Consider the following 27,138-nt stretch of genomic DNA (forward strand, 5'->3'; position numbering starts at 1 on the left):
TATCTTAATGCCACAAAAGCATGGTCAACAGTCATAGGGGTTTAGTATATTACATTTTATTCAGTTTAAGGGTCCAATTGATAAAAATTTAAGTAGAAGGGTCCATAATACAAACACATAAAAGTATAAGTGTCCATCAGACCCTTTTTCCTTATATTTATAAGTTTAACAAAAGGAAGAATTTTGTGGTGGGTAAAGAAGATTGTTATAAACTTGTGGTTAGTTGCGCAATGGTGCATACAAGAGAATTTGATACGACACCCTTCGATAAGTAGGGAATTATTAGAAATGCTTCAAGGGTGAAGTGGAAGTTCTTGAAGTACCTCCTCAACCTATACAATCTCAACCGACTGTTCATTTGATCATAGGAAGTTGTATGGCATTTTTGTCTGATCTAATCGATATTTTGTGGTCTTTTTAATTAGTTTATTTAATTGCAAGGATAGTTAATAGGATAGTGACAAGCCATTAATGATTTTGTTATTTAGGTTATACATAAAGACCATCAAAGATAAGGGTAAAAAAGAATCAAAATATTGGTCCGATAGGTGGATAAAGGGCAACTTATACCAATTTGCATAGTTAATGGGTATTTTAGGGCTTTTTGGTATGTTTTAATTGGTCCATTTCTTTTATGTTTAGAGTTGTTTTATGGATGAGTTGGATATCACAATTTTTTTAAAGGAGAAAGAGAGAGAGAGAGAGAGTTGAAAATTAAGAGAAAGGAATAATAAGGGAAAAGGGTTAAAAATACCCCTCGACTTTATTTTATTAGTTAAAGATACCCTCACCGTTAAAATGAAGTAATTTTTGCCCCTACCGTTTACAAACTTGTCAAATACACCCGTCAATTGGTTCAAAAATCCTAAATCAACAAAAATAACTCGATTTACTTAAATTAATCAATTAAAACCCGACACAACCCGACCCACTTATCATTTAACCCACCTATATTTATTTTCATTTTTAATCTAATTTATTCACCATAAACATTTTTGCTACTATTCATCTTCATCTCATCTTATAAAATCCCCCTTGAAGCTTCTCGCCTTCTTTTCCGTCTTTTCCACAACTCTCATCCTAAGCATTATCCTCCGTCATTGTTAAGTATTCAATTCCACATTCCATTTGAAACCATGCTACAACTTTTTATGTCCATTTTAAATAAAAGAAAAATATCACAGACAAGCAAAGTAACAAAACCAGAGAATATTTTGATTTGACACTTCTGTAAGTTCTTTGGGAAGAGAATATTGATAATCAAATGTTATAGTTTCAGTAAACTAGTTTGGCCCAGTACAAAACTCTTTGTTTACAAAGAGAGGAACCAATATCATTGCCTCTTCAATATGAAGCCAAATAACTTCACTATAGTGATTCCGTCGTTTCTTCGGCCGAAAGATCATCTGAAGTAAGAGATCTGCCAGCCCAATCTCTTTCTCGTCGCTCTTGCTTTGCCATCATTTTATTGAATTTCTCTTTCCCTTTCTCTAACAAAGAATCGTGTACCACATTATGTTGGGATCCTCATTACGAGACATTTTATTCATTGTTTTTTGCTTTTATGTTTATATTCAAAAAGATGAAGATGAATATAGATGGGTTAAATGATTTGTGGGTCGGGTTGGGTCTAAATTGGTCAATGTAAGTAAAAATTGGGTTATTTTTGTTGATTTAGGATTTTCCATCCAATTGAGGGATATATGTGACAAGTTTGTAGACGGCACGGTAAAAATAATTCATTTTAACAGCGAAAACATATTTAATTTATAAAACAAAAATGGAGGGTACTTTAACCTTTTTCACGAATAATAATTATTTAGTGGGATGGGGAGTCTGGATAGGCGACAGTGCTGAAGCTATAGAGTTGTAGAAAGAAGAAGTGTGGGATCGATAAAATGATGGTTGACGTGGTGACTAGCAATAGCCAGCAGCAAATTCTGATGGGTGGCGGAGGCGGAGGAGGAGATACGACGAGCAGTGGGGGCGAGGAAAATTGTACAAACCCTTGTTCTGATGTGAAAACCCCTAAGAAACGTGCAGAGACATGGGTACAAGAAGAAACTCGAGTACTTATTGGTCTTCGTAGAGAAATTGACTCTCTTTTCAACACTTCAAAGTCTAATAAGCATTTGTGGGACCAAATTTCTATGAAGATGAGAGAAAAGGGGTTTGATAGGTCACCTACTATGTGTACTGATAAATGGAGAAATTTGTTGAAGGAATTCAAGAAAGCTAAACAAAATCAAGATAGAAATGGCTCTGCTAAGATGTCCTATTATAAGGAAATTGACGAGATTTTAAGAGACAGGACTAATACCCCTCTCCCTCCCCCTCCCAAGGTTGATTCTTTTATGCACTTTGCTCAAAAAGGTATCTTCTTTCTTTTTAACTAATGCTCCAACCATCTTCCTCTCAATTCTAATGTCTTACACTTTATCCCAGGTCTTGATGATACAAGCATCACATTTGGACCCGTTGAAGGTAACACATCTAAGCTCTTTAGACCATTGCTATCTTATCTTTGTGCTTGTTCATTTCTCTACTGCCTACTGTCTTTTTCCATACTCTTCATCTTCTGCTGCTGCTTGCTTCATTATACGGTACTTCTATAAAGTTGTCAAAATTAATTATATTTAAGGTGACCAGTTAGAACCTAGTGGTCTGGCTTAACCAGACTCAACAATATTGGTGGTTGGAGTAATTTGAGATAAGCTCTCTTTGGTTTGATACACTATCCAATACTAGTTCGTCTGTGGGGTACCAATATGTGATAATAGGATGGATTAGTTTTTCAAGGAAAGGGTTAATGTAAATTTTAGAAAAATGTAGATTGATAAAATATAAATTGTTTTTTTTGGATGATGGCATAAAGTCTGAAAAGGTTACACAAATTGGACTCGTCCAAATTACATGACAAAAGACTCTAGCAAGCCATGAAATCTTAAGAATCGGTAACAAAAGACCCGCTGCTCCTAAAACAACAACAGACTCTGAATACATTTGAATTTTTCAACAGCTGCAAATTCCCTCTTCCCGTCAAAGCATCTTTAGATCTTTCCTAGCCATATAGTCCCTACCTAAGTTGCTCGGACTAGGGTGCAGTTGTCCGATTCGTGTGTGGATCTAAAGGTCGAATCTTTCGTTATCTAATTTTTAAGATTCGGGAATATGGATCTATGTATGAATACGGGTGCAGGGATTCGCCTTAAAATAATTATAATATATAAATATAGAGCTATAAAACCTAAATTATGAGATATTATGTGGAGAACTTGAGGAGATTTCCGGAAGGAGATCAAAGGAAAAGGAGCGACATAGAAATTTCTATATAAAAGGTATTTCATTTTCTTAAATTTCACCTTAGCTTTTGTATTGATTACATAAATCATTAAAATTGTCCAGACCTTCCCCCATCGATTTCGGTCAAAGTACCCAAAATTGATTGACCAAATTGGACACGGATCCCATACCCTAAGTTGTTCAGTCTCGGGTGTGAGTGTCCGGTACGGGTGCGGCACCAAAAGTGAAGAGTCCAAGTAACTTAGGTCCATGCTATGCATAAGGTGGCTCACTGTATAGCCTATTTTGTCTCCTATCAATCTCTGTGTTTGTCAAATATGAGGTAGCTATCAAATGTTTGATGTCGTTACCCAGTGAACTCCAAACATGCATAAAAATATATATCAAATCTGCCATGAAATGCTACAGTGAGGTATCAAGTGATGCACTGATTCCCTTTGCATTCTCATATAAAATGCACTTGCTACAATGAATAAATTGTTTCTCCTGCTGCCGATCCTGCGATAAATACGCTCCGAGAGCAGCCAACCATCCAAACAAGCCACTTTGGCTGGTACTTTTGTCTTCCATATCATTTTCCACGGCCATTTTTTTTATATTCTGCTGGATGTTCTAGACTTTTAGCATCATAGCGTGTCTGAACAGTTAATTCAGAGTGGTAGAACAAAAAATCTACCATAGCTACAATGAAAATATAGAACATGAGAAAAAGTTTATGGGAATACGTGACTTCAAGATTTCATGCTTCTATCTGTTTATATAGACTGTACACAGATTATTTTACGCACAAGTATCAGTACTATGTAAGTCTGTCTAATATCAAAGGCACCTTTATTGAAGCATCATCCTAAAGTTCTTCTAGATTAGGGGAATCCATTCCGGTGGAGTTCCTCCACTAGAAAACTCCATCTTCATCCTTTCTTTTCAAGCTTCTTTTCCTCCACCTGGAAGAGTCAATATAGGATTGGTAGTAAGCAACTTCTTGAGCTTCCATAAGCTCAACTCACACTTCTCAAACCACTCCTATGGAACTTTTGTTCCTGCTCAATATCTTGATCCTCATGAACAGGATGTACAATAGAATTTATTTTTGTTTAGAGGGAAATTATGACATCCTGAGTCGAGATCAAAAGTGGAGACATGCTATGATTGAGTAGGAAGTTTCAGATACATTTGAGAAGAACAATTTTTAGCTCGAGGGCTCTTATATGGATCTACAAAATAGGCTGAATTTTTTAACATTACCATTTTCAAAAAAAAGAAAAGAAAAGAAAAGAATAGGTTGATTTGGTTTATTTTGTTTTTGGTTGGTGAGTTGACTCTTCATTTTTGCAATGAAAGGCTTTGATAGTATGATGAGGATTGCAACTCAAAATAGATGGATTAGAAGCTCTCAGGTCGGAGACAGAGTGGGGGAAGAAAAAGTAATGTGTCATCTACTCTATGTGGATGATACTATCATCTTTTGTGAACCTACAACAGAACAAATTAGCTACATCAGAGTGATTTTGGGTTTCCTTGAAGCAGTTTCAGCGTTGAAAGTAAATCGGGGAAAAAGTAATCTCTTCCCGGTTAATGAGGTCCCTCAGATCCAGAAACTAGCAATTATACTAGGATGCTAAGTGGAGCATTTGCCTATTATATACCCAAACACAAAACAATGGAGGTATGGAATGGTATTCTTGTTAAAACAGAGAATAAACTTGCTGGATGGAAGGCACAATACCTATCCCCAGGGGTAGGTAGATCCTCATAAACTTTGTTCTGGACTCTTTACCAAACTATGTGATGTCTCTGTTTCCAACGTTTCCAATCCCAGCGAAGGTGGTGAATAAACTAGACAAACTTAGAAGGAACTTCCTATGGAAAAGCAATAAGGAAAGGGTTATAACTTAGTCAACTAGAAGAATGTTCTTCTCAGCAAAGAAAAAGGGGGTTTAGGGATCAGAAATTTAAGGCTGCAAAATGAAAGCCTTTTGATGAAATGGCTATGGAGATACACTGAGGAAGATGCAGCTCTCTGGAAGGAGGTTATTGTAGCAAAATATGGAGAACCAAATCCCTGGTGTACAAAAATCACCTCCGGACCATATGGGGTCGGGGTATGGAGGACAATCAGGAACCTATGGCCACGAATGGAAGGAAACATGTTTATTAAGGTGGGTAATGGAAACAAAACTATATTTTGGAAAGATGGTTAACTAGACCAAACCTCTCTCAGAGAACTTTTTCCATATTTGTTTCTAATATATGAGAACTCTGATGCTAGAGTTAGCGATTGTTTGACAGAACAGGGATGTGACACATCTTTAAGAAGACTACTTAATGACTGGGTGGTGGAGAGGGTGGCAGCATTACTAGAAAAATTAGCAGGAATGATTATAACTACAACAACAACAAACAAGATCCTGTGGAAACATAGCTAGGATGGAGTCGTCTAAGTCATCAATGCCTACAAAAGAGGACTAATGGGGATGACAGGCCCCAAATTATAATTGGAACTACTTTTGGAAGAGTTACATTCCTACAAAAGTAAAGTGTTTCACTTGGTTAGTGGTTAGTGATAAAGAGGGCATGTCTAACAGAAGAAGTTCTATAAAAGAAAGGCAGACAACTGGTTCCTAGGTGTTTTTTGTGCAACTTGACAGGGGAAACAAATAACCATCTCTTCCTGCATTGTAAGTTTATTGCTCAAATTTGGAACTTGTCTCTCAACATCACAAGCATGAACTGGACAATGCCAGAACATACATCAGATTTTTTGAGCTGTTGGATTAGGAGTGGAGGCCGTAAGAGTCAAAAGAGATGGTGGAAGCTAATACCATCATGTGTATTGTGGTCAGTCTCTAAAGAAACAAATGGAAGATGTTTTGAAGATAGATCCAATTCCATCCATAAAGTTAAATGGAATTGTATAGTATCTCTACTTCTTTGGTTTAAACAACTTTGTATAGATTACAGACCAGATCATAGATTTGATAGGAAATCTGGAATTATTCCTTTTTGGAGGTAGCCAGCATACCCTTAATGCTAAAGAATTCAACCTTACCATTTCAAAAAAAAAAAAAAAGAAAAGTTGGTGACTTGACTTATATTCTCTTTCCTAATTCACTTAACCAGATGTATTCTTGTTTTTTTTTTGAGACAGTAACAACTTGTATTCTATTTCCAAAACTAAAACTAGAACCTGCCACAATAAGTTACAGATTCCTAATTATAATTGTGGAGAGTACCAGGAAGATCTTCAATCCTATAGCAAAATTTACAAGGAACCTAAAACATCTTCATTTGATTCTAGATCTACCATGTACTCCTATTTGCACCAAAAAAGAAACAAGACTAAGCAGTTCATCTTAATCTTCTGGATGGAATTGCTCTTGTTCCGGAAGCATCTGAGATTTCTTTCTTTCCACGCGGACCACCAGATGCAAGCCATATTGATTTTCCGTCTTTCTTTATGCCCGGGAATGCTTGCATAATTGCTCCATAACTTCAGGGTCTGTGTAACTTTCCTAGGCATAACCCATTTCATGTCCTTCTAATTGATAAAGACATTTCACAAAATGTTTGTTATTTTACAGTAAAGGAAGAGATGGTTGACAATCTCTACTTCTTCTTCACCACATAGAAGGCACCTAGGACTCAGTTGAATATTTCTTTTCATTAGATTTTCCTGGGTCAAAAAACTCCTGCTTAGCAAGGAGCCAAGTAAAACAAGACACCTTGTAGGGGATTTTAGTTTCCATATCAACTTCCATGGCCACCCACTCCCCTGACTGTTACAAGGATTAAGTTTTTTGTATGCTCTTCTAATACTGAAATTGTCCCAGTTGTGATCCTGCCATACCAAACTATCTTGTGCATCAATAGTTCCTTTGAACTGCCCTAAAACCTTGTAAAACTCTACCGCATAGAAACCCTTTCCTCTCCTCTCCATTTCAAATCTATCGTCATATGTTTGCTTCCTCGATGATGGAGGTGCTAGAAGATTCATCTCTAGCAACTTACTTGGCTTCGCATGACTCTCAATAGCCCTTCTCCCCTTTATCCCATTCTTCCCCCTTTCTTCCTCATCTTCTCACTGTCCTACTTCCTTGTGGATAAGCAAGAAATGTCAGAATTCAGGGTACAACTATATCCTAAACCCCACAGGCCCATCTTTTGTCTTCGAGGAAGATCAAAATTTCTCCCCCTTTTCTCACCACAAGTCTCACCATGGTGAGGTTGTCTAGTCTGTGAACCGACCTTCTAAAAGGTATTTATGTCCAAAATGGTTGGAGATACGCATACAAGGTTTAAACTTCAATCTCGATTCTATGAGAATTTTTATGAAAATCTTTCATTTACTTTTTTTGATGGAAGCATCCACAAAACCACCACACATGTCGCCCACTTCCCGAAAAGCTCAAAACACCCTAGATGAACAGGTAAGCCCATCATGTTCACCACCACTGAATCTCTAGAAACTCGTGGGTGGATCATCATACCCACTATGTTCTGCCCGTTTTTCCAGCCTCAAAAGCTTTCTCCCATCCACCTTCTTCCTCTTTTAAGGATGTGTGCCACTTGTTCTCCACTCAAGAACTGCAACAAGAATTGAATTTCACCCAACATCGAGATCTTTAGGCCATCTATACCACTCCTAATATATGTGCCAAGTTCCTAATGACCTCTGGAGATCCTGCCCATTTGGAGAAACATCCCACCGGACATGTTTTAAAACTTTTTTCTGATTTGGGTATGTTCTTCAGAGATGCAAAACTTTGACTCCCCATCAGATTTTGGCATCTTACAGCTCCCACCGAGCCTCAATATCGATCAATCTACGGTCTCTTAGAAGGACATAAACTCTTTTTTTCTAGAATCTAGAGAGAAGTAGGACTCCTCTCTCTAAAAGCCATGATTTTAGATATAAACTAATGAAAGCTTTAGGAGGGAAGGAGCTGAACGCTTCTAGTTGTTTTGTGAGATAAACCAAAGAGAACAGATAAAAGAGCTATCACAAGTTACAAACTTGGGTTAGAGGGTTAGCAGATAAGGATAGATATTAGAGGTTAGTTGGATGGCTCATTTACCTCTCACTCTAGGCCATACACAGTCTAATAAAACTGGGCTTTTATAAGCTTCAGTTCTTATAGCTTAATCAAACTCGGATTTATAAGTTTCAGTTCTTTTTACACCATAGAGAACCCCATTTTTGTGTTCGTGAAGCTCTTCCACTATTCCTACATGATCGCGATCCTTAGCCATGTTGTTGCAAAGCAGAGTTGACGTCTAGTGTGCAAGATGCACTTCCTCCTAGTGCTTCGCATTCACGACGGGTGCCATCACAATCTTGAATAAGACACTAGGATAAGAAAATGTGTTATTTCAAACATGGTTCCAGAACACCCCTAAGCATGCCAACAAGTCCAAAAATTAATATACACCTATGTAAAGCTTTGTATCACGCATTGACATGTAAATTTGTAAAACAAGAGGTTGGTTGTTACAATAAGAATATATTTGTTTTTGAGAAACATTTGGATTCAACAATAGGAGTAGCTTCTCCAGTAATGGATTTTAAAGCAAGATATTAGAATAAAGCATTTTACCTAATTATGTAGGATGTGTATAAGAGAGAGAGGTGATTTGGATCAACTGGAATTTGAATTGGGTTATGTATCACTAGTAGGAGATATAGGCTTAGAAGGAACCACAGTCTGATTGAGACTGTACAGAGTGATAAGGCACAAGTTTATGAGTTTGGGGAGAGAAATGTAGACCCTTATTACCATAATAAGAGAGGATAATTAGGGAGTAGAGTACTGCTTGAAATATAGGAATGTGGTTGACAAAGAATGACGTCTTTTGAGAATTACGTGACTTGTAGTTTGAAGAAGAGATGTTATAGACAACATGGGTATGGAGGAGGAAGGGATTCGGATGAATAGGTCTGCATTGGGCTCTGATACCATATAAAACCAGATCACAGGTGAAAGATAAGGTGGAAGCTCTATAGTAGATCACAAACAAAAGATAAGATGAAAGCTCTTGTTTGATTGATTAAATTCGTGGTTAATTTTTTTTTTAATAATTCTAAAAAATGAAGGATACAAAATATACATCTGTGATGTCCTTCATGATAACCTGTTGGTTAGAGAGGAGCATGTTTTTCCATGTAATACAATATGGATACCAAAGGTGCCGAGGAAGGCGTGTTTCTTTTTCTTGGCTAGCTGCTAGAGTGGTGATTTTGACAGTGGAAAATCTTAGAAACGGAAGATTGTTTGTGTCAGTTGGTGTTACATGTGTAAGAAGACGGGTGAGGACTTGGATCATCTTCTTCTTCATTGTAGGTTAACCATGAGGTTATGGTGTGATATGTTTTGGTGGTTTGACACTCCATAGGCAATGGCAAAATTGTGAAAGAGTGGAAGGAGGAGAAGGAGGAGGACTTGGAATGTGGTACCACATGTGTTAATGTGGGTTGTTTTGAGAGAGGAATAGGAAAGCTTTTGAAGGAGTAGAGTCGAGTTTCTCCCAATTGATGAGTAGTCTCCGTTCCCTTATTTCATTTTGGTGTTTACATAAAGTTCCATGTTGTATAGATAATTGGGTTGAGTTCGTAGAGAATCATATCATGCAGATTTTTTACATTTTGGATTACCCCTTGCATACAACATTTAGTCCATGTTTCACAATGTAAATATATTTACTTGATAAAAAAAAGGAATAAAAAAGGATAAGAAATATACATGGAATCTAAAGGATACTTATTTACACATCCTTTCGAGTTGTAGGACGGCAGTGTTTCATTTTTGTATAGCTTGACGGTACCTTAGGTCCAAAACCTTGAGCTAATTTGCAATCCACAAATTTGGAAGTGGATCACCAGGCGATCTGTCGATATTTTGCATATGTGCATCACTTGTTCGCCCTTTTAAAATGCATGATATCTTAGGTGCAACACGTTACCGTGGCGTTGTTTCTAAATGCTTCAAAAACTGAATCATACTTCACCTTGAATAACCCTTTGTTTCTCTTAAAGACGTATCATATGAAATCATGGAACAGCCATATCTTGAAGTCAGCAACACCTTGTCATCTTCTATTATTGAAATTCTTTTGAGATAAGGGTAATTTCTATTATTGAATTTCTTTTCTTACATTATGCTCTAATGTATACCCTCCATTACTTCCCCTCACAAAAGTTGCGCTTATGTCAGGTCAATCTGTTTGTTTATGGATTTTGATTAATCAAAGAAGACTGCCTTTGGATTCTTAGACATCTGCAATAATGCCTAACTAAACCTATCAATGCCGATTAGAATGTAATCTAGTTAAAAGAAAACCACTTCAACCTAAAAACGAGTCTCCCATCTGATTCAAGGAGGGTAAAACAATGATACTTTCCAACTCAATCATGACCTCAGAATCTTTCACTGCAAGTTTCTAGTTATGTTTCTAAAGAAATGTAAACTAAATTAAGCTTAAGATGGTTGCAGCTTTATTTTTCCTGAATTATATGCTCTGTATTTCTGAACGACATGCAGTATTTATTGCACTTACTTTTTCATGCTATTCTTTTTGTTGAATTCCAAGTTACAATATGCAGTGGAATATAGGTTCTAAAATTTTTTATGTACAGAGAATGGGAGACCAACTCTTAATTTAGAACGACGTCTGGATCATGATGGCCATCCTCTTGCCATAACAGCAGCAGATGCAGTCACCGCTAGTGGAGTTTCCCCTTGGAATTGGAGAGAGCCACATGGAACCGGTCAGTCTGTGTTACAAATTAGTGTGGAAACATCCCCATGGTTTTACTTCAGAGAACAAGGAAAACAAAAGGAGTTTGAAGAATCTTCTCAAAAACTATTTTTGCATATTTTTCTTTGTCGGGTCAGTCAGACTAGTTCTTCCTACCTTGACTCTTCAATTCAAGAAGTGTAGAGCACACTGAGAGAACTGTTCTAAGAACATCCCTCCTAAAACTCTTTTAGAAACCCAGCAACAAATATTTTTATGCTTGTCTATATTCTGTCATTCTCTGGATTTCGTTGAGATGGCAGCTTCTGGGTTTTGTTTAGATTCATTCTGTGGCTTTTTCAATTAATTTTAATTGGTACAAAGATTACCCTTTTGAGGCTTCTGACAAAAATTGCTTCTAGGGCAACAGTGTCAACTTGCTTAGACTTTTATTTTATGCTAATAACTATTCTCTGCGTTTACAGGTGAGCCGAGTCAATCATATGAGGGACGAGTTATCTCTGTCAAGTGGGGAGATTACACCAAAAGAATTGGTATTGACGGTACTGCAGATGCGATCAAGGAAGCTATTAAATCTGCTTTTCGATTAAGGACAAAGCGTGCATTTTGGTTGGAGGATGAAGATAATATTGTCAGAACACTTGACAGGGATATGCCACTGGGAAACTACACCTTGCATGTCGATGAAGGTAATGTCATGCAACAGTAAAATTATAGCTAGCATTGAGATGAGGTTTTGGTAGTTGTGTTGATCTCCATAACAAACTACAAAGTACTTTGGGAGTGGTAAAGGGGCAAGGAACCTTTCCCTGAGCCCACCCTTTCCCATCTCTACTGCCACCAGTTGGTTCATCAATGTAACAGTATCAGATTCTTCTATCTATCCACTATCTCTAACATCCCTTTGTCGTGCCTCGAAAAACTCCATTTTTTAATACAATCACATCTGCAATCAGCTAATTGAATGATCACAATCATATGCATGGAAGTAAGAAATTTTATCAAAAAATTAAGAACAAGATAGAGAAAAGATATAACAAGAAATTAAGAACAACACAGGGAGAAAGAGAACACAAGAAATTAGGAGGATATGGATGATTTTAACAATTTCTTTTTGAAAATAAAACAAACAATTCTAATAATAAAAATAGCTTTTAATCACATAAATGCTTTCAAGGAAGATTTATAGGAAAATTCCTAAACACCCATCAAAAGGAGTAAAATCTGAATCAGTATTTGTGGGATCTCTTGAATCATGCCTCAGCGTGTGAAGGAATTATTGGAGTGTTGGCAGCAGCAGAGAACACACAAAACTTTGAAGCAAATCTGGAGAACTATACCTTTGTACATATTCTGGACTATCTTGCTAGAAAGAAATAAAGCTTGTTTTGATGGGCAAAAAGACCATATTCTAGAGTTAAAACAAGGGTTTACATAATTTGTTTTGTTGGTGTTAGAATAGGAATAAGTATTTCTTACTTAGAATAGGAATAAGAATTGGAATAAGAATAGGAATTCTAGTTGGAAAAGGTTTTCAATATAGTGTCTATAAATAGGGTCTTCATGTAACAATTTAGATGTGCAATTCAATAATATTTTCTCCAATATTTCCCACATGGTATCAGAGCAATTGTGAGGAAAAAAAAATTAAAAAAAGTTTAATATTTTCTGGTAACCTAGTTGCTATCCGGGTAATTATTATTTTCCGTCACTGTTTTCATAAAATTGACACCACCACTAGCTGCAGAATTTCTCGGCGAGCAAAGCCCAGTCATCCCCACCGGAAACCAGTGCTACACGTGCCGTCACGCGCCGTTGGTAGGATTTTCACCGGCGAACTGTCAGACCCACGCGCCAGCGTGTGACTTTCGGCCAATTTTTTCGACAATTTTTTTTTTGTATTTAAGTCGACTCTTCATTCCGAGGCTGACTATTTAAATTTTTTTCCTGATTCCAACAAGATTTGATCGCCGAAATTAGGGTTCCGGCAATTTTTTTTCGAGCTTTGAATTTTTCGACGATCAGATCTCAATAATCAAGATTTTTTTGTTGTTCCCGAGACAAATTTAGCATAATGTGTTTTGGATGTGATGTTTTTGGTTTTAAAAATATAGGGATTGGAAATTCTAGCCTATAATCACTTCAGAAATTCTATTGGGAAGTTCAAACTATTTATATTGGGCTTCGTCAGTTGAATTGTGGTGCAAGGGTCAAGGTGTGCACGATCACTTAACGAACAAGACTTATGTGGTAGATGTAAAGGCTAAGACTAGTGAGGAAGATGCAAAAGTCAAAGCACATTGGGAGAAAGTAGATGCTCAATTATCTAGTCTCGTATGGCGTTTGATTGATTCCAAATCGATGACCTTGTTTCGCCCATTCGAAACGTGTTATACAGTTTGGGAAAAGGTGCGTGCTTTATGCACTAATGATATCTCTCGATTCTATGATGTGATATCTCGATTGACCAACTTAAAAAAACAAGAATCCGATATGTCTACTTGGCACAGGTACATGCAATCATGGAGGGATTCAACACGTTGATGCCAGTAACTACGGATGTGGAAAAACAACAAGAACATAGACAAACATTGTTTCTAGTTCTTACTCTTGCTGGACTTCCTCCTGATAATAATTCTGTGCGTAATTAGATTTTAGCTAGCCCTACAGTTCCTACAATCGATGAATTATTCTCTCGCCTCCTTCGTCTTGCGACACCTCATAGTCACAAAGTCTTTTCATCACCCACTGTTGACTCCTCTATTCTCGCATCAAACCTTTGAAAAGCGTACATATTAGTTTACGGAGAATCGGCGAGGGGGAGGACGTTTTGGGAAACCTTGATCCAAGTATGGTCATTGTCATAAGTCTGGACACACTCATGACATATGTCATATTTTGCATGGTCCACCACCCAGTTATGATCCTTTTGTTCTAAAGGAATATAATGAGTTCCTTCGAAATTGCGCAAGTAAACAGTCATCTCCACCAGTAGCATATGGTGCTCAACCTAATCAACCATCCAATAATGCTCATATTGCTCAGATAGAATATGATGAGTTCCTTCAGTATCGTGCAAATAAGCAAACGTCTCCACAAGTAGTTTTGGTTGCACAACTTGATGTGTCTGTCACAGGTAATTCTTTTGCTGTGTGTCGCAATCTAGTACTATTGGAACATGGGTCGTGGACTCTGGGGCTTGTGATCATATTTTTGGTAATAAATCACTTTTATCCGGTATTGCTTATTCGCAATCTCTTCCAGCTATTACTTTAGCCAATGGGATCTAGACAAAACCAAAAGGGGTTGGAAAAGCCAAACCCCTATCTTCTGTCACCCTAGACTCTGTTCTTTATGTTCTTGGTTCTCCTTTTAATCTAGCATCTGTTAGTCGTTTGACGAAATCCCTACATTGTAGCATAATTTTTTTCGATGATTTTTTTCTCATACAGGACCGCAGTACGGGACAGATGATTGGAACAGGACATGAATCACAAGGCCTTTACTACCTTACCTCTTCAAATTCCTTGACAGCATGCTCCGTTACAGATTCCCCAGATCTAATTCACAAACGTCTAGGACATCCGAGTTTATCCAAACTACAAAAAATGGTGCGTAGTTTGTCTAGTTTATCTACATTAGATTGTGAGTCGTGTCGACTTGGAAAACACACTCGTGCTATGTTTTCTTGTAGTACTGAGGGTCATTCAGAGTCTATTTTTTCATTAGTTTATTCTGATATTTGGGGTCCTAGTAGAGTCAGTTCCACCTTAGGATTTCATTATTTTGTTAGTTTCATTGATGATTATTCAAGATGTACTTGGGTTTTTTTAATGAAAGATCGTTCTGAGTTATTTTCTATTTTCAAAAGTTTCTTTGCTGAAATACAAAATCAGTTTGGTGTTTCTATCGTACTTTCCGTAGTGATAATGCCTTAGAATACTTATCATCCCAATTTCAGCAATTTATGTCTCACCACGGAATCATTCACCAAACATCTTGTCCACACTCCTCAACAAAATGGTGTCGCATAAAGAAAGAATAGGCATCTCATAGAGACTGCTCGCACTCTCCTCATTGAATCCCATGTTCCGCTGAGTTTTTGGGGCGATGCAGTCCTTTCATCTTGTTATTTAATTAACAGAATGCCCTCTTCGTCTATTCAGATTCCATACTGTTTCCTTAGTCACATCTCTATCCTATTCCCCCTCATGTCTTTGGGAACACATGCTTTGTTCATAATTTAGCCCTAGGAAAGATAAATTAGCTCCTCGTGCCCTCAAATGTGTCTTTCTTGGTTACTCTAGAGTTCAAAAAGGGTATCGTTGTTATTCACATGATCTTCATCGATATGTTATTCTGCTGATGTTACATTTTTTGAGTCTCAGCCTTACTATACATCTTCTGATCATACTGATGTCTATGGTCTTACCCATACCTCAAGTTTTACTTGTGCCCTTTGAGGGATCTACAGTTACGTCTACATCTCCAGTTGCAGTGCCACCACTTCTAACTTATCATCGTCATCCACGTCCAACCCTAGTCCCAGATGATTCATGTCATGCACCAGACCCTGCTCCTACTGCGGACTTGCCTCTACCTAGCCCACCGCTTGCACTTCAAAAAGGTATACGATCTACTCGAAATACTAACCCGCTTTATACCTTCTTAAGTTATCATCGTCTATCATCACCCCATTATGCCTTTGTGTCGTCTTTGTCCTCTGTTTCCATTCGTAAGACTACAGGTGAAGCACTTTCTCATTCTGGATTGAGGCAGACTATGGTTGATGTGATGTCTGCTTTACATAAGAGTGGTACTTGGGAGCTTGTCTCCCTTCCTACAGGTAAACCTGTTGTTGGTTGTCGTTGGGTTTATGCAGTCAAAATTGGTCCAGATGGTCAAGTTGATCGACTTAAGGCTCGCCTTGTCGCCAAAGGGTATACTCAGATATTTGGGCTAGATTATAGTGACACTTTCGCTCCTGTGGCTAAAATAGCATATGTTCGTCTTTTTCTATCTATGGTTGTCGTTCGTCATTGGCCTCTTTATTAGTTGGACATAAAGAATGCTTTTCTGCATGGTGATCTTGAGGAAGAAGTCTATATGGAGCAACCACCTGGTTTTGTTGCTCAGTGGGAGTTTAGTAGCCTTGTATGTCGATTGCGTAGGTCACTCTATGGTCTGAAAACAGTCTCATCGAGCTTTGGTTTGGAAGTTCAGCATAGTAATTCAGGAGTTTGGCATGACTCGTAGTGGAGCTGATCACTCTGTGTTTTATCGACATTTTGCGCCAGGTCGATGTATCTATTTGGTTGTTTCTGTTGATGATATTGTTATCACCGATAATGATCAAGATGGTATCACCGATTTAAAGCAACATCTTTTTAAGCACTTTCAGACTAAAGACATTGGCAGATGGATCCGAATGTAAAACTTCTTCCGGGACAGGGGGAGCCACTTAGTAATCCTGAAAGGTATAGACGACTTGTTGGAAAGTTGAATTATCTCATAGTGACTAGACCAGACATCTCTTTTCCCGTGAGTGTTGTAAGTCAGTTTATGACTTACCCTTGTGATAGTCATTGTGAAGCAGTTGTTCGTATTCTTCGATATATAAAGTCAGCCCCCGGCAAAGGACTACTCTTTGAGAATCAAGGTCATGAGCATATCATTGGATATATGGACGCTGATTGGGCAGGATCACCCTCTGACAGACGTTCGACATCTGGATATTGTGTTTTAGTTGGAGGTAATTTGGTGTCGTGGAAGAGTAAGAAACAAAATGTGGTTGCTCGATCTAGTGCAGAATCAAAATATCGAGCAATGGCGACAATAACTTGTGAGTTAGTTTGGCTCAAACAGTTACTGGGAGAACTAAAATTTGGCAAAATTGATCAGATGGAACTTGTGTGTGATAATCAAGCGGCTCTTCATATCGCATCAAATCCAGTGTTTCATGAAAGGACTAAGCACATTGAGATTGATTGTCACTTTGTCAGAGAAAAGATACTCTCAAGAGATATTGTTACAAAATTTGTGAAGTCCAATGATCAGCCTACAGATATGTTCGCCAAGTCTCTCACATGTCCTCGTATAAATTACATTTGTAACAAGCTAGGTGCATATGATTTGTATGCACCAGCTTGAGGGGGAGTGTTAGAATAAAAATAAGTATTTCTTACTTAGAATAGGAATAAGAATAGGAAATCTAGTTGGAAAAGGTTTTCAATGTAGTGTCTATAAATAGGGTCTTCATGTAACAATTTAGATGTGCAATTCAATAATATTTTCTCCAATATTTCTCACAGTTGGTTTAAACGTAGTTTCCTTGATAATATAGATCAATATATAGAGTTTTTGGAGCTGCTAGGGAGATGTCGTAATTGACTGTATGCATATTCCCATCAGTCTTTTGTAACATTTTGTTTTGGTACCTTCTTGGTACTTAGTCAATTAACCTTTACTTTACCTTATCAAAAAAGAAGAAAAAAACTCTAAATCATCTGTAAGCAAATATATCTCAAGTCTTACTATTTATAGTAACACTAAGCTAATTACATAAATGGACATGAGTATGAATTGCAAATCTGGTGTTCTAGGCGCCTTCTTTGCAGTCACGGCGAGGGGCTCGCGATCGCGCTCCTGAGCTCAATATCCCTCTCTGCAAAGGTGCTCCATGTTCCACATCATGGTCTTTGGCTAGATGAGAATACTTTTTCTCTATATATCTATCTATATATCCTTCTATATAAGCCAAAATACTCATAAAGGGGCTCTCCATGACCTTTCTGTGGTTCATCTACTTTGTCCGCCAGCTGTCTGCCCACAACTCTGAAACAAAGCTAATATATAGCAAAACGTGGTCAGTGTCCACTCCATGTATTCTGCAAACAACTGCTTACAATACTTCATCTTTCTCCTACAATTTTTTGGTAACTGTAATTGTATTACAAGATTCTCAAATATGTACAAATTTGAAGCGTAGGACATGAACATAATCCCAAGTCTCAAAGCCCAACACTTTTGCCTTGTCCAGGCTCTATGCTAGAATTTCTACTAAGTTAAACAATTTAGGTTATGAATTCAACTAGCCACTCTAGGATTCATGCTAATTCTACAATGAATTTCCGGAATGATTTTCTTTATAATCTCCTCTATGTTCCTCTTCCTTTTGCTGAAAAATTCTGTGATTCCTCTCTTGCCATATTTAACTGAGAGCTGCAGCTAATGTCATTCTATACACTTCGTCTTGTATTGATTTCCTATTAGCATGCATTGTAGCCCAGTCTATCTCTTCATTCCACCCTGCACTGTGTCTGGTGATGGACATTTACTGAAGTAATCTTTGCCATATCACATTTGCCACACTGCATGCAAAAAATAGGTGTTGGTGTGTTTCAGGTTCTGGGTTACACATTGAGCAAATTGAATCAGTGTTTATCCCCCATTTGTCTAGCCTGTCTTTTGTGGGCAATCTCCTTGGTATAGCCAAGTATTGGATGAATGTCCATTTCGGACTGCCTTAATTATAACATATCATTCTTCTCCATGGCACCTTGCTCAATTCACCTCTAAGTGTTTCAGCCTCCATAACCTCTGTCACTTGTAATCCTGCTTATAATATCCAATGCCCTGCTTGTAGGATTTCTTTTTGAAAATGGTAATGGCGTGCTTGTAGGATTTTCCTCACAACCCAAGCAGCTTGTTTAGCTTGTACTTCCCATGGTCTCCTAACTTTGATGTAGCAAGTATGGACCCATACAATCCATAACTTATCCTTTTCTTAGACAGGTCCCACAAATATTTGAGCTTTATTCCACACATATACATCTGCAATATTCAGTCCACCAGCAACCTTTGGCCAACATAATTTATCCCATGCTACAAGAGTTTCCCCTTAAGTTTGTGCATCACCATTGTTTAGGAATCTCTTGCATATAGTTTCTACCTGCTGCAACACTTCCTTTGGAAGGAGAAATATTTGTGCCCATATTGCTTGAATAGATGTTAATACACTTTGTACCAACTGGAGCCTCCCTGCATACGATAGAAATTTCACTGTCCACATGTGCATTCTTTCCAGCATCCTGTCTAGTAATGGTTGACGTTGGCTTATTGATAGTTTTTTGTAGCTTAAAGGGACTCCAAGATACCTAAAAGGGAACTGGCCTTTTGTGAAACCTGTATGTTGTAGTACCAGCTGTTGATCTTGCTCTGATACCACCAAAATACACACAAGATTTTGCCTGATTTGCTATTTGCTATTAAACCTGTTACTTGTGAGAACTGCTGAAAACAGTCATAAAGGATGACAGTTGATTGTACATCTCCTCTGCTAAACAACTGGAGATCATCATCAAAATTCTGTTGTATAATCTCTTGCTTTTGGCATCTCGGATGGAACTTGAATTTGTTGTTTGCCCTTAAAGACTTCAATAATCTAGTGAGATACTCCATGGCTAGAACAAAAAGATATGGGAATAAGGGATCCCCTTGTCTGACCCCTCTTTTGGAATGGTCTGCTGGACATCCATTTATCACTATAGAGTAGCTGAGTAGGAGACTGACTTGACACATCTCATAATCCATGTTATAAACAGTGCAGGTAGCTGCAAACCAAATAGGACTTCTTCAAGGAAATGCCATTCCAAAGAGTCATAGGCCTTCTGCATATCAATCTTAGACATGCATCTAGGTGAAATCCCTTTCCTTCCATACCCTTTAATTAGTTCATGACTTAGTATCATATTATCATTCAGCATTCTTCGAGGTACAAAAGCAGCCTGACTAAGATCCACAAGATAATTCATTACTCCTTCTAACCTATGTGTAAGCGTCTTAGAGATTATCTTGTATATTGTGGTACAACATGAAATAGGCCTGTATTCTTTGATGGATCTAGGATGCTGTACTTTTGGAATTAGTGTTACAGAAGCTCCATTAACAGGTGCAAACATCTCATTAGTTTGAAAAATTGTAATACTCTCTCTGTTACCTCATCTCCTATTGTTGACCATGCTTGTTTGAAAAAGTGTGCATTGAAACCATCTTCTCCTGGTGCTTTATTATCATCAGTTCGTTTAAGTGTTGTTAGAACATCCTCAGCAGTTAAAGGTTGTATGAGTGAAAGTTGTTGTGTTCTGGTGAACATAGGACCATCTCTCATTGCTTCTCGCTTAATGGCTGGCATGGGTGAAGTTGATTGTCCTAATGACCCCTTGTAAAATCCCACAGCTTCTTTTGTGATGTCATCTAGATCCCTGATAATTGTACAATCTTCTTTGGTAGGCATTGTAATTTGATTATGAGCTTTCCTTCCTTCCATACTAGCAAAAAAATAAGCAGTATTTGAGTCCCTAATTTGAGCCATTGCATTCGAGACTTGTGCTGATAAATTGACTCTTCAATCAAGCTCCATTTGGTCAGTTGTGCCCTCATCTCCTTCTCTTCTTCTGCCATATGTTGTGGAATATGAGTACTTCTTATTTGATTCTGTTTAGCAAAAAGCTCTCTTCTAATTTGCTTAACTTTTTCTGTGATCCCTACATATTCCTTTCGTTTAATTGTTGCGTTTCTCTTCTTACAGCCTTTAGGTTTTGCCAGACCCCTTACATTCCTCCATTTTGTCTCTTCCAGCTTGACTGTATTGTGGTTTTAAATTCAGGGTGTTTGGCTAAACAATTATAGAATCTGAATAGCTTCTTCCATCTGTCCCTTTGTGATTCCAATTCTATACTTGAGGGGGGAGGGGGGATGATCTGAGAATAGAGGCTCCATCACCATCGCTTGTACTGGTGGCATTCTAATTACCCATTCATCATTAACCAATGCTCTATCTATCCTGCTGAACACATGCCCATTAGTCCATGTATATTGCCTCCCTACTGTATGAAGCTCTGATAGGTTACTGTCTATCCTCTGGTGCCAAGATTGAATTAAAATAACCCATTATCAGCCATGGTTCCTTGATGTGTGTACTTAGCTGTTTTACCTTTTCCCATTGTGAACTCCTGGTAGTTATAGTGTGCAGGCCATACACTGCTGTTAATTGAAACTTAACACCACTTTTTTGCGTATCAAGCATGCCATGTATACATTTGACTCATGTTTCCATTCTTGTAAACTTGACTATACTAGGATTGCGTACAACCCAAATTCTGCCTCTAACTTCATTTGTAGCATTAGTGCACCATCCCATCCTGGCTTTATTTTACTTATTACTCCCTGTTTTTTCTTCTCTAACTCTATGTTCGAAAATTGCTATAATATTTACTTAATTCCTCCTAACAAACAACCTCATCTCCTTGTGTTTTACCTCTTGGTTGAATTCTCTAACATTCCAAGTAGCTAGCATAATATATTAGGGGGTTCAGATGATACCTCATGACTAGCATCCTCTATGTTTCCACTATGCTGCCACTATGTTGCCCTGCTTCATATGGACTGTCCTCATTGTATGTGTCATCCTCATGTCTAGTGTGCTCAGGCTGCATTATCCCTTTTCTTTGTTGCTCTACGCCTCACAGTTTGCCAGTTTTCCATTCTTCCTGCTCCTGTGATTCATTTGTGGTGGTAATCTGTTGATCACCTTATCCAGTTGTTTTCCCTCCCTTTTTTGTTGGCTTCCATTCCTTCCTTTGTCCTTGACCCTGCCCTTTCTTTGGTGGTGCTTCTGCTGTTTTAGCTTCACAAGAATGTCCCACCTGTAAACATTTCTGGCAGACTGGTTTCCACTCATACCTTATTTGTTGCTCGAGAATTCTCCCCTTTGGATCCTGAATCTTGATCACAGCTGGGAGTACCCTTGTTATGTCCATTTCAACGAGTATTCCAGCAAATGAAATTCTACTTGTTTGTGTAGTACATTCACCTGCATATAAAGGTCTACCCAAGCTACTCCCTATTTTGCTAAGCACAACAGAATTCCAACAGTTGAGAGGCAGGTTTGGAAGTTTGACCCACAAAGGAATTGTTGTGAGTATCTCCTCCTTAAAGTTGAAATCCGGATCCCATGGCTTCACAATGACTGGTCTTCTCAGCAAGTAATGAGGTCCCGAACTAAGCACTGTATCCGTTTCTTCTTCATTTGCAATCCTTACTACAAAATACCCATGAACATGATACAATACCACTGGTTTACTTGAAAATTTACCCTGACTCGGGATGAATCTCTCCATAGCTTGAATTGATGGTGTTGTACTCACCACGTACACTACCATCGAAGGTTTCCATTTCACATCATCCTCAGCTAAATCCTCAGCCAGTATCTCCACTACCTTTTCACCACCTACGATTATTGGAGCTAAGTTAAATTCATACCTCTAGAAGCTATATGATTAGTAGCAAACAGGTTCGCCCATGGTTTCTCTGGTGTTTTTTCAGGCATACTCAACTTGATTGCAGATATGTCCACTGTTACTCTTCCTCCAGTTCCTTTGTGTTGCGGTAGTTGCGGCCAGTGTTTCTCCCTAGCAGTTTCCCCTTTGCTCTTTCCTGATTTCACCTCCGATATAGTGGGTACTCCTCCTGGTGTGGACAGAGCTGGTCCATACAGTTGCTTTGTTGTCGGCGCTGATTTACTAGTTTTGCTAGTGTTAATTCCATGAAGTATTTCTTCCTCGCGGTTCCTTTGCGCTGCTCTGTGTGGTTGTCCCCTCCACATTTCCGGCGAGGTGCAGGTTAGTTTACAGTAAAAGGAAATTCCTTCAATTGTCTGATGTCAAAATGCACCCACAATACGTACCTTGTCAAAAACACCACCTATATTAGAGCTTTGCAACTCCATATTTATTTCCAGGACCGGTCTCACATCACCCTTGTGAATATAAAATTAAGGTGACGAAGTTATAATGCATTGGACAAATAATATGGGCATTATTGACAGTGGTATGTAACTAAAGTAAATCTTTTGCAGAGTAAACATTTGCCTATCTTGCTATTATGTATTCAGTGCTGTTATTCTTTTGTCCCCCCTTAACCCATTCTCATTCCCTTCATAAGAAGAAATAGACAAAGTAATCTGCTTCCTGCTCGCAGGCCTGACGATAAAGATCTGCATGTATGATGAGGCAGATCACTTGCCTGTTCATACAGAGGATAAAACCTTTTACTCCGAGGATGATTTCCGTAACTTCTTATCACGCAGAGGCTGGTCATGTTTAAGAGAGTATAATGGATATCGAAATGTTGATAGTATGGATGAGCTTTGCCCTGGTGCCGTCTATCGTGGTGTCAACTAAGGTGGATCAGTATGGCCTTGTCCAAAATTGTGATATTTTGCTCAAAAAAGCTCATTTAGATAGTCTTAAGTTGTATAGATGGTTCTAGCTATACCTAATAGTAGCAAATGGGAGCTAGATGAAGTAGGGAAGGACATCGATGTACAAATTTGTTGCATCTTAGCTTTTGATTGCATGTAAATCTTTTCATGTTTTATGTACTTCCAAATCCTGAAACCATTTCTCTGCTGTGGTTATGTAGTTAAAGATTCTCTAGTAATATGTGAACAGAATAGCATGCCTTAGCAATATATATATATATATATATATATATATATAGAGAGAGAGAGAGAGAGAGAGAGAGAGAGAGTGATACTTCAGTTTTAAGAAATTGAAAGCATTCCATTTAATTCAGATCCTTCAATCAGTGCATACTTTCTACTATTTTTCTTCGGGTTTTGCCTTATAACTTTACTAATACACATTTTTTGGTTCTCAGAAACATATAATAATTTTTTCTCGAGTTGGACAAAAAAGAGCAAGAGCCATTCATTGAACAATGTGGATTTTAGCAAAATCTTACTTTATATTAATAAGAGAAATTCACATTGTATGAGAACAAATGTAATTTCTGCTAATATTCGTATAGTATTTAATTTTATTATATTCATCTAGTGTAATTTAATCTAGCTTTAAAAATTAATTAAATTAACTTTTGAAAAGTAAAACGTGAAAAGTATTTGAAACTTAGGGAGTACAATTAGATTCAGTAATCTATTAATTATAATGGTACTATCAAACTTTGATAACCGATTGAATTTTGTATTCAATAATAATAATGTCACAATGGGCATATGCACATATGTTAATATCTATATACTATAGCTATATTACTTTTAAAGCATGAACTCTTATTCCATTTAATATAGCTATATTATTTTTAAAGCACGAGTCTATTTAAGAGTCTATACATATTTTAAGAATTAATTTTACGAGTGTTAAAAATACTTTTAAAAAATTCTTATTTATAACAGTTTATTTACGAGTTACGACAAATCATTTAAAATTAATTTTATTTAAAAATTGATTTTAGTTTATTAAATAAATGATTAATCTATTTATGGGTTTTAATTATTAATTAATAATATGTAATTAAATTGATTTCTGTTCCTTTTATAAATCTAAAATTATCACTCACATAGATATAAGGATTACCCTACAATAGTTTCCTTGATTACCCAATTCTTCAATTCCACCCCCTCCAAACCGTCAATTACCCACTAGCCGCCCACTTTTACCTTCCTCTGTCACATCTTTCTTTCCATCAAATACACCAACATCACAATCCTCCATTTAATTTAGTTTTTTTCAATAAAATCATGTCGAAGAAAATAGTTGTAACTCATTGAAAGAGTCCTCAATTAGTCAAAGGAACTTTTACAGATGAAGTGTATGCCCCATCTTTCAACATTTTGACTCAAACACCGCTGCCAAACATTGTAGAAGCTCCGGCTATGGATGATTCATCTCTATTGAAAGAGCAAAAACAGAAAAAATGCCACAAATAAAAGGACAAGTCCGGTAAATCGAAAGGGGAAAAATGTTGAAACCCCTTCTAATTTTATTATGATTCTGATTTTGTGACTGAATCAAAGAAGAAGAAAATAAAAAAATGGATGAAAGTTGAAGTCGGGCAGTCTTCGAAATCATCTAGAAGATCCAAAAAAGAGAAAGAATCAGAAGTTCCAACACTTAAAAAAGAACAAAAAAGTTGTTACGATAGGTGTTATATTCAATTTATTTTTACATTATTAAAACTACAGTTTTTTTATAAACATATGACATTTTTATTGTATTCTTTTCAAAACATTTTATTTGAATGAAATGTGTATGAAATTTGATTTATATATGTAAGATTCAAATTAATGGTTAATTGTTGAATATTTGTGTGATTTGTGATATAATAGTGGTATACAAATGGTGTGGATTGTGCTTTAATAGTAGTGTGATTGTCGATTGACTCTATATATGGTATGAATTTTCAAATTTGTTATTTTTGTTTAAAATATCATATTATGATTATTTCTTTTCAAAACAGATTATTTGGATGAAATATGTGTGAAATCTGTTTAATATGTGTATGATTTTGAATTAAATCTGATTAATAAAAATTATATGAATGTTTATATGAAATTGATTTATTATCACTATAATATATGTGATATTAACAAAATATCATATTATGGTTATTTCTTTTCAAAACAGATTATTTGGATGAAATATGTGCGAAATCTGTTTAATATGTGTATGATTTTGAATTAAATCTGATTAATAAAAATTATATGAATGTTTATATGAAATTGATTTATTATCAGTATAATATGTGTGATATAAATGAAGTTAGCGTTGGAAAGAAACTTGAATATGATTGGTGTAAAGTTTGTTTTGATTATGTATAAACAATTTTATAAGGAAGGTATCCACACACTAATTTTCATGTACAAACATGAGTATTTTTAGTGATCCGTTGAGTTTTCTCGGGCGAGAGAGGTTCTTGAAATCCTATGACATAATGGAAAAACAAAGAGTGAGAATGGCGAGATCAATAGAGTGAAGTTACTGGTACGGTTGCTAGTAAATTTGATGAACCCCACATAGCATAAGAACATGTTTCGCATACCACCAATTATCCAACACCAAGACCACGTACAAGAAGTTTGAAATAGTTGATTTCACATTCTACTTTTTAGAATTACATGTTATTTTTTATTTTATACTTTTGACAACTTTTTTGTGTTTTAGTACTTGATGATATATAATATCATATGTTTTTTCTAGTCGAATGCAATCTATATTTGAATTATTGATTGTCTATTATAATTTCAGGATATTAGTAATATATAAACTTCATACCATTTGAATTTACTATTTTAAAATATCAATGTGTATCTAAATTGTACACTTACGAAATGAATGAGTGTGAAATTTTGACTAAGATGTGTATGACACTGAATTTAATGTGTTATGATTGGATATTATATTAATTGTAATATAATATTGTTATACAAATGATATGCATTGTGTGATTATATGAATACATATATTATTGGTATAATATGTGTGATGTAAACTGAAGTTTATATTGGAATTAAACTTTAATAAGATTTATATAAAGTTTGTTATATATTACAGTATTACACTATATTTATTGTATCTTATATATTAATCCAGAATAAATTTTATTTCAAAGTATATGAAATCTGTATGAATAATTAATGAATTGTGTATATGAAATCTGGAATTTGAAATCTGCACATATATTTATACTATATTATATATTAATTTGGGATAGATTTTATTTTCACGTATATGAAATCTGTACGAATAATCAATATATTAAACACTACAATATAATTCATTTAGTACCAATTATGTTTCATATCAAAATAAAACATGAGTCTAAAAGACAATAAAATAAAAATTATATATAGTCTAAAAAAATAAATAATTATTTTTTTTGCACGTGATAATTTGAACATGTCATTTTGTTGTTGCCAACTTGACAACATCTACTGCAAGTAACTTTAGACCGTTCGAATTTCACATCAACAAATTCCTTCTAGCATTCAAGTTGGGTCTTCCTACCGTTCTCTTTGAATTTGGCGGCAACAATTTAGACTCTGAAATATAACATGGTATATTACATGTACTCTCCCGGGAGAGGTTCAACAGGATTTGCATATGCATCTTGAAAAAATTTTAGGCTAATAAAAGGAGAGAAGCATTCTGTTTCATGCGGTCTTCTGTATCTAAAAATTGTCATTACATGCCCGCATGATATCTTATCATTTTAAAACATTAA

At 36.5% G+C, this 27,138-nt stretch overlaps 1 protein-coding gene across 9 annotated transcripts; it reads left to right on the forward strand.

The window, feature by feature from the left end:
• The first annotated feature begins 1,785 nt into the window (after positions 1–1,785).
• LOC101263196 (trihelix transcription factor GT-1-like) lies at positions 1,786–23,513 on the forward strand. Of its 9 annotated transcripts, none has more exons than XM_069292334.1 (6): positions 1,786–2,373; positions 2,446–2,484; positions 10,934–11,065; positions 11,520–11,744; positions 14,508–15,682; positions 23,095–23,513. In XM_069292334.1, exons 1-5 carry the CDS (start codon positions 1,899–1,901, stop codon positions 14,543–14,545), a joined length of 909 nt encoding a protein of 302 aa, XP_069148435.1. In that variant the 5' UTR covers positions 1,786–1,898; the 3' UTR covers positions 14,546–15,682; positions 23,095–23,513. The 9 variants fall into 9 exon arrangements, with proteins under 9 accessions (XP_069148435.1, XP_069148431.1, XP_069148434.1 ...); XM_069292330.1 differs by lacking the exon at positions 14,508–15,682 and adding an exon at positions 22,441–22,736 and having other exon boundaries at positions 1,791–2,373; XM_069292333.1 differs by lacking the exon at positions 23,095–23,513 and adding an exon at positions 15,796–17,363 and having other exon boundaries at positions 1,791–2,373.
• The last annotated feature ends 3,625 nt before the right edge of the window (positions 23,514–27,138 follow it).

Source organism: Solanum lycopersicum, chromosome 12, assembly GCF_036512215.1.
Source record: "Solanum lycopersicum chromosome 12, SLM_r2.1".
Taxonomy (NCBI): domain Eukaryota; kingdom Viridiplantae; phylum Streptophyta; class Magnoliopsida; order Solanales; family Solanaceae; genus Solanum; species Solanum lycopersicum.

Excerpts from the sequence above, each read along its gene's own strand:
- LOC101263196 (XM_069292330.1), top strand. The coding sequence starts at position 1,899 with ATGATGGTTGACGTGGTGACTAGCAATAGCCAGCAGCAAATTCTGATG. Across the intron at positions 2,374-2,445 it reads TATGCACTTTGCTCAAAAAG|GTCTTGATGATACAAGCATC; the intron begins GTATCTTCTTTC and ends ACTTTATCCCAG. Across the intron at positions 2,485-10,933 it reads CACATTTGGACCCGTTGAAG|AGAATGGGAGACCAACTCTT; the intron begins GTAACACATCTA and ends TTTTATGTACAG.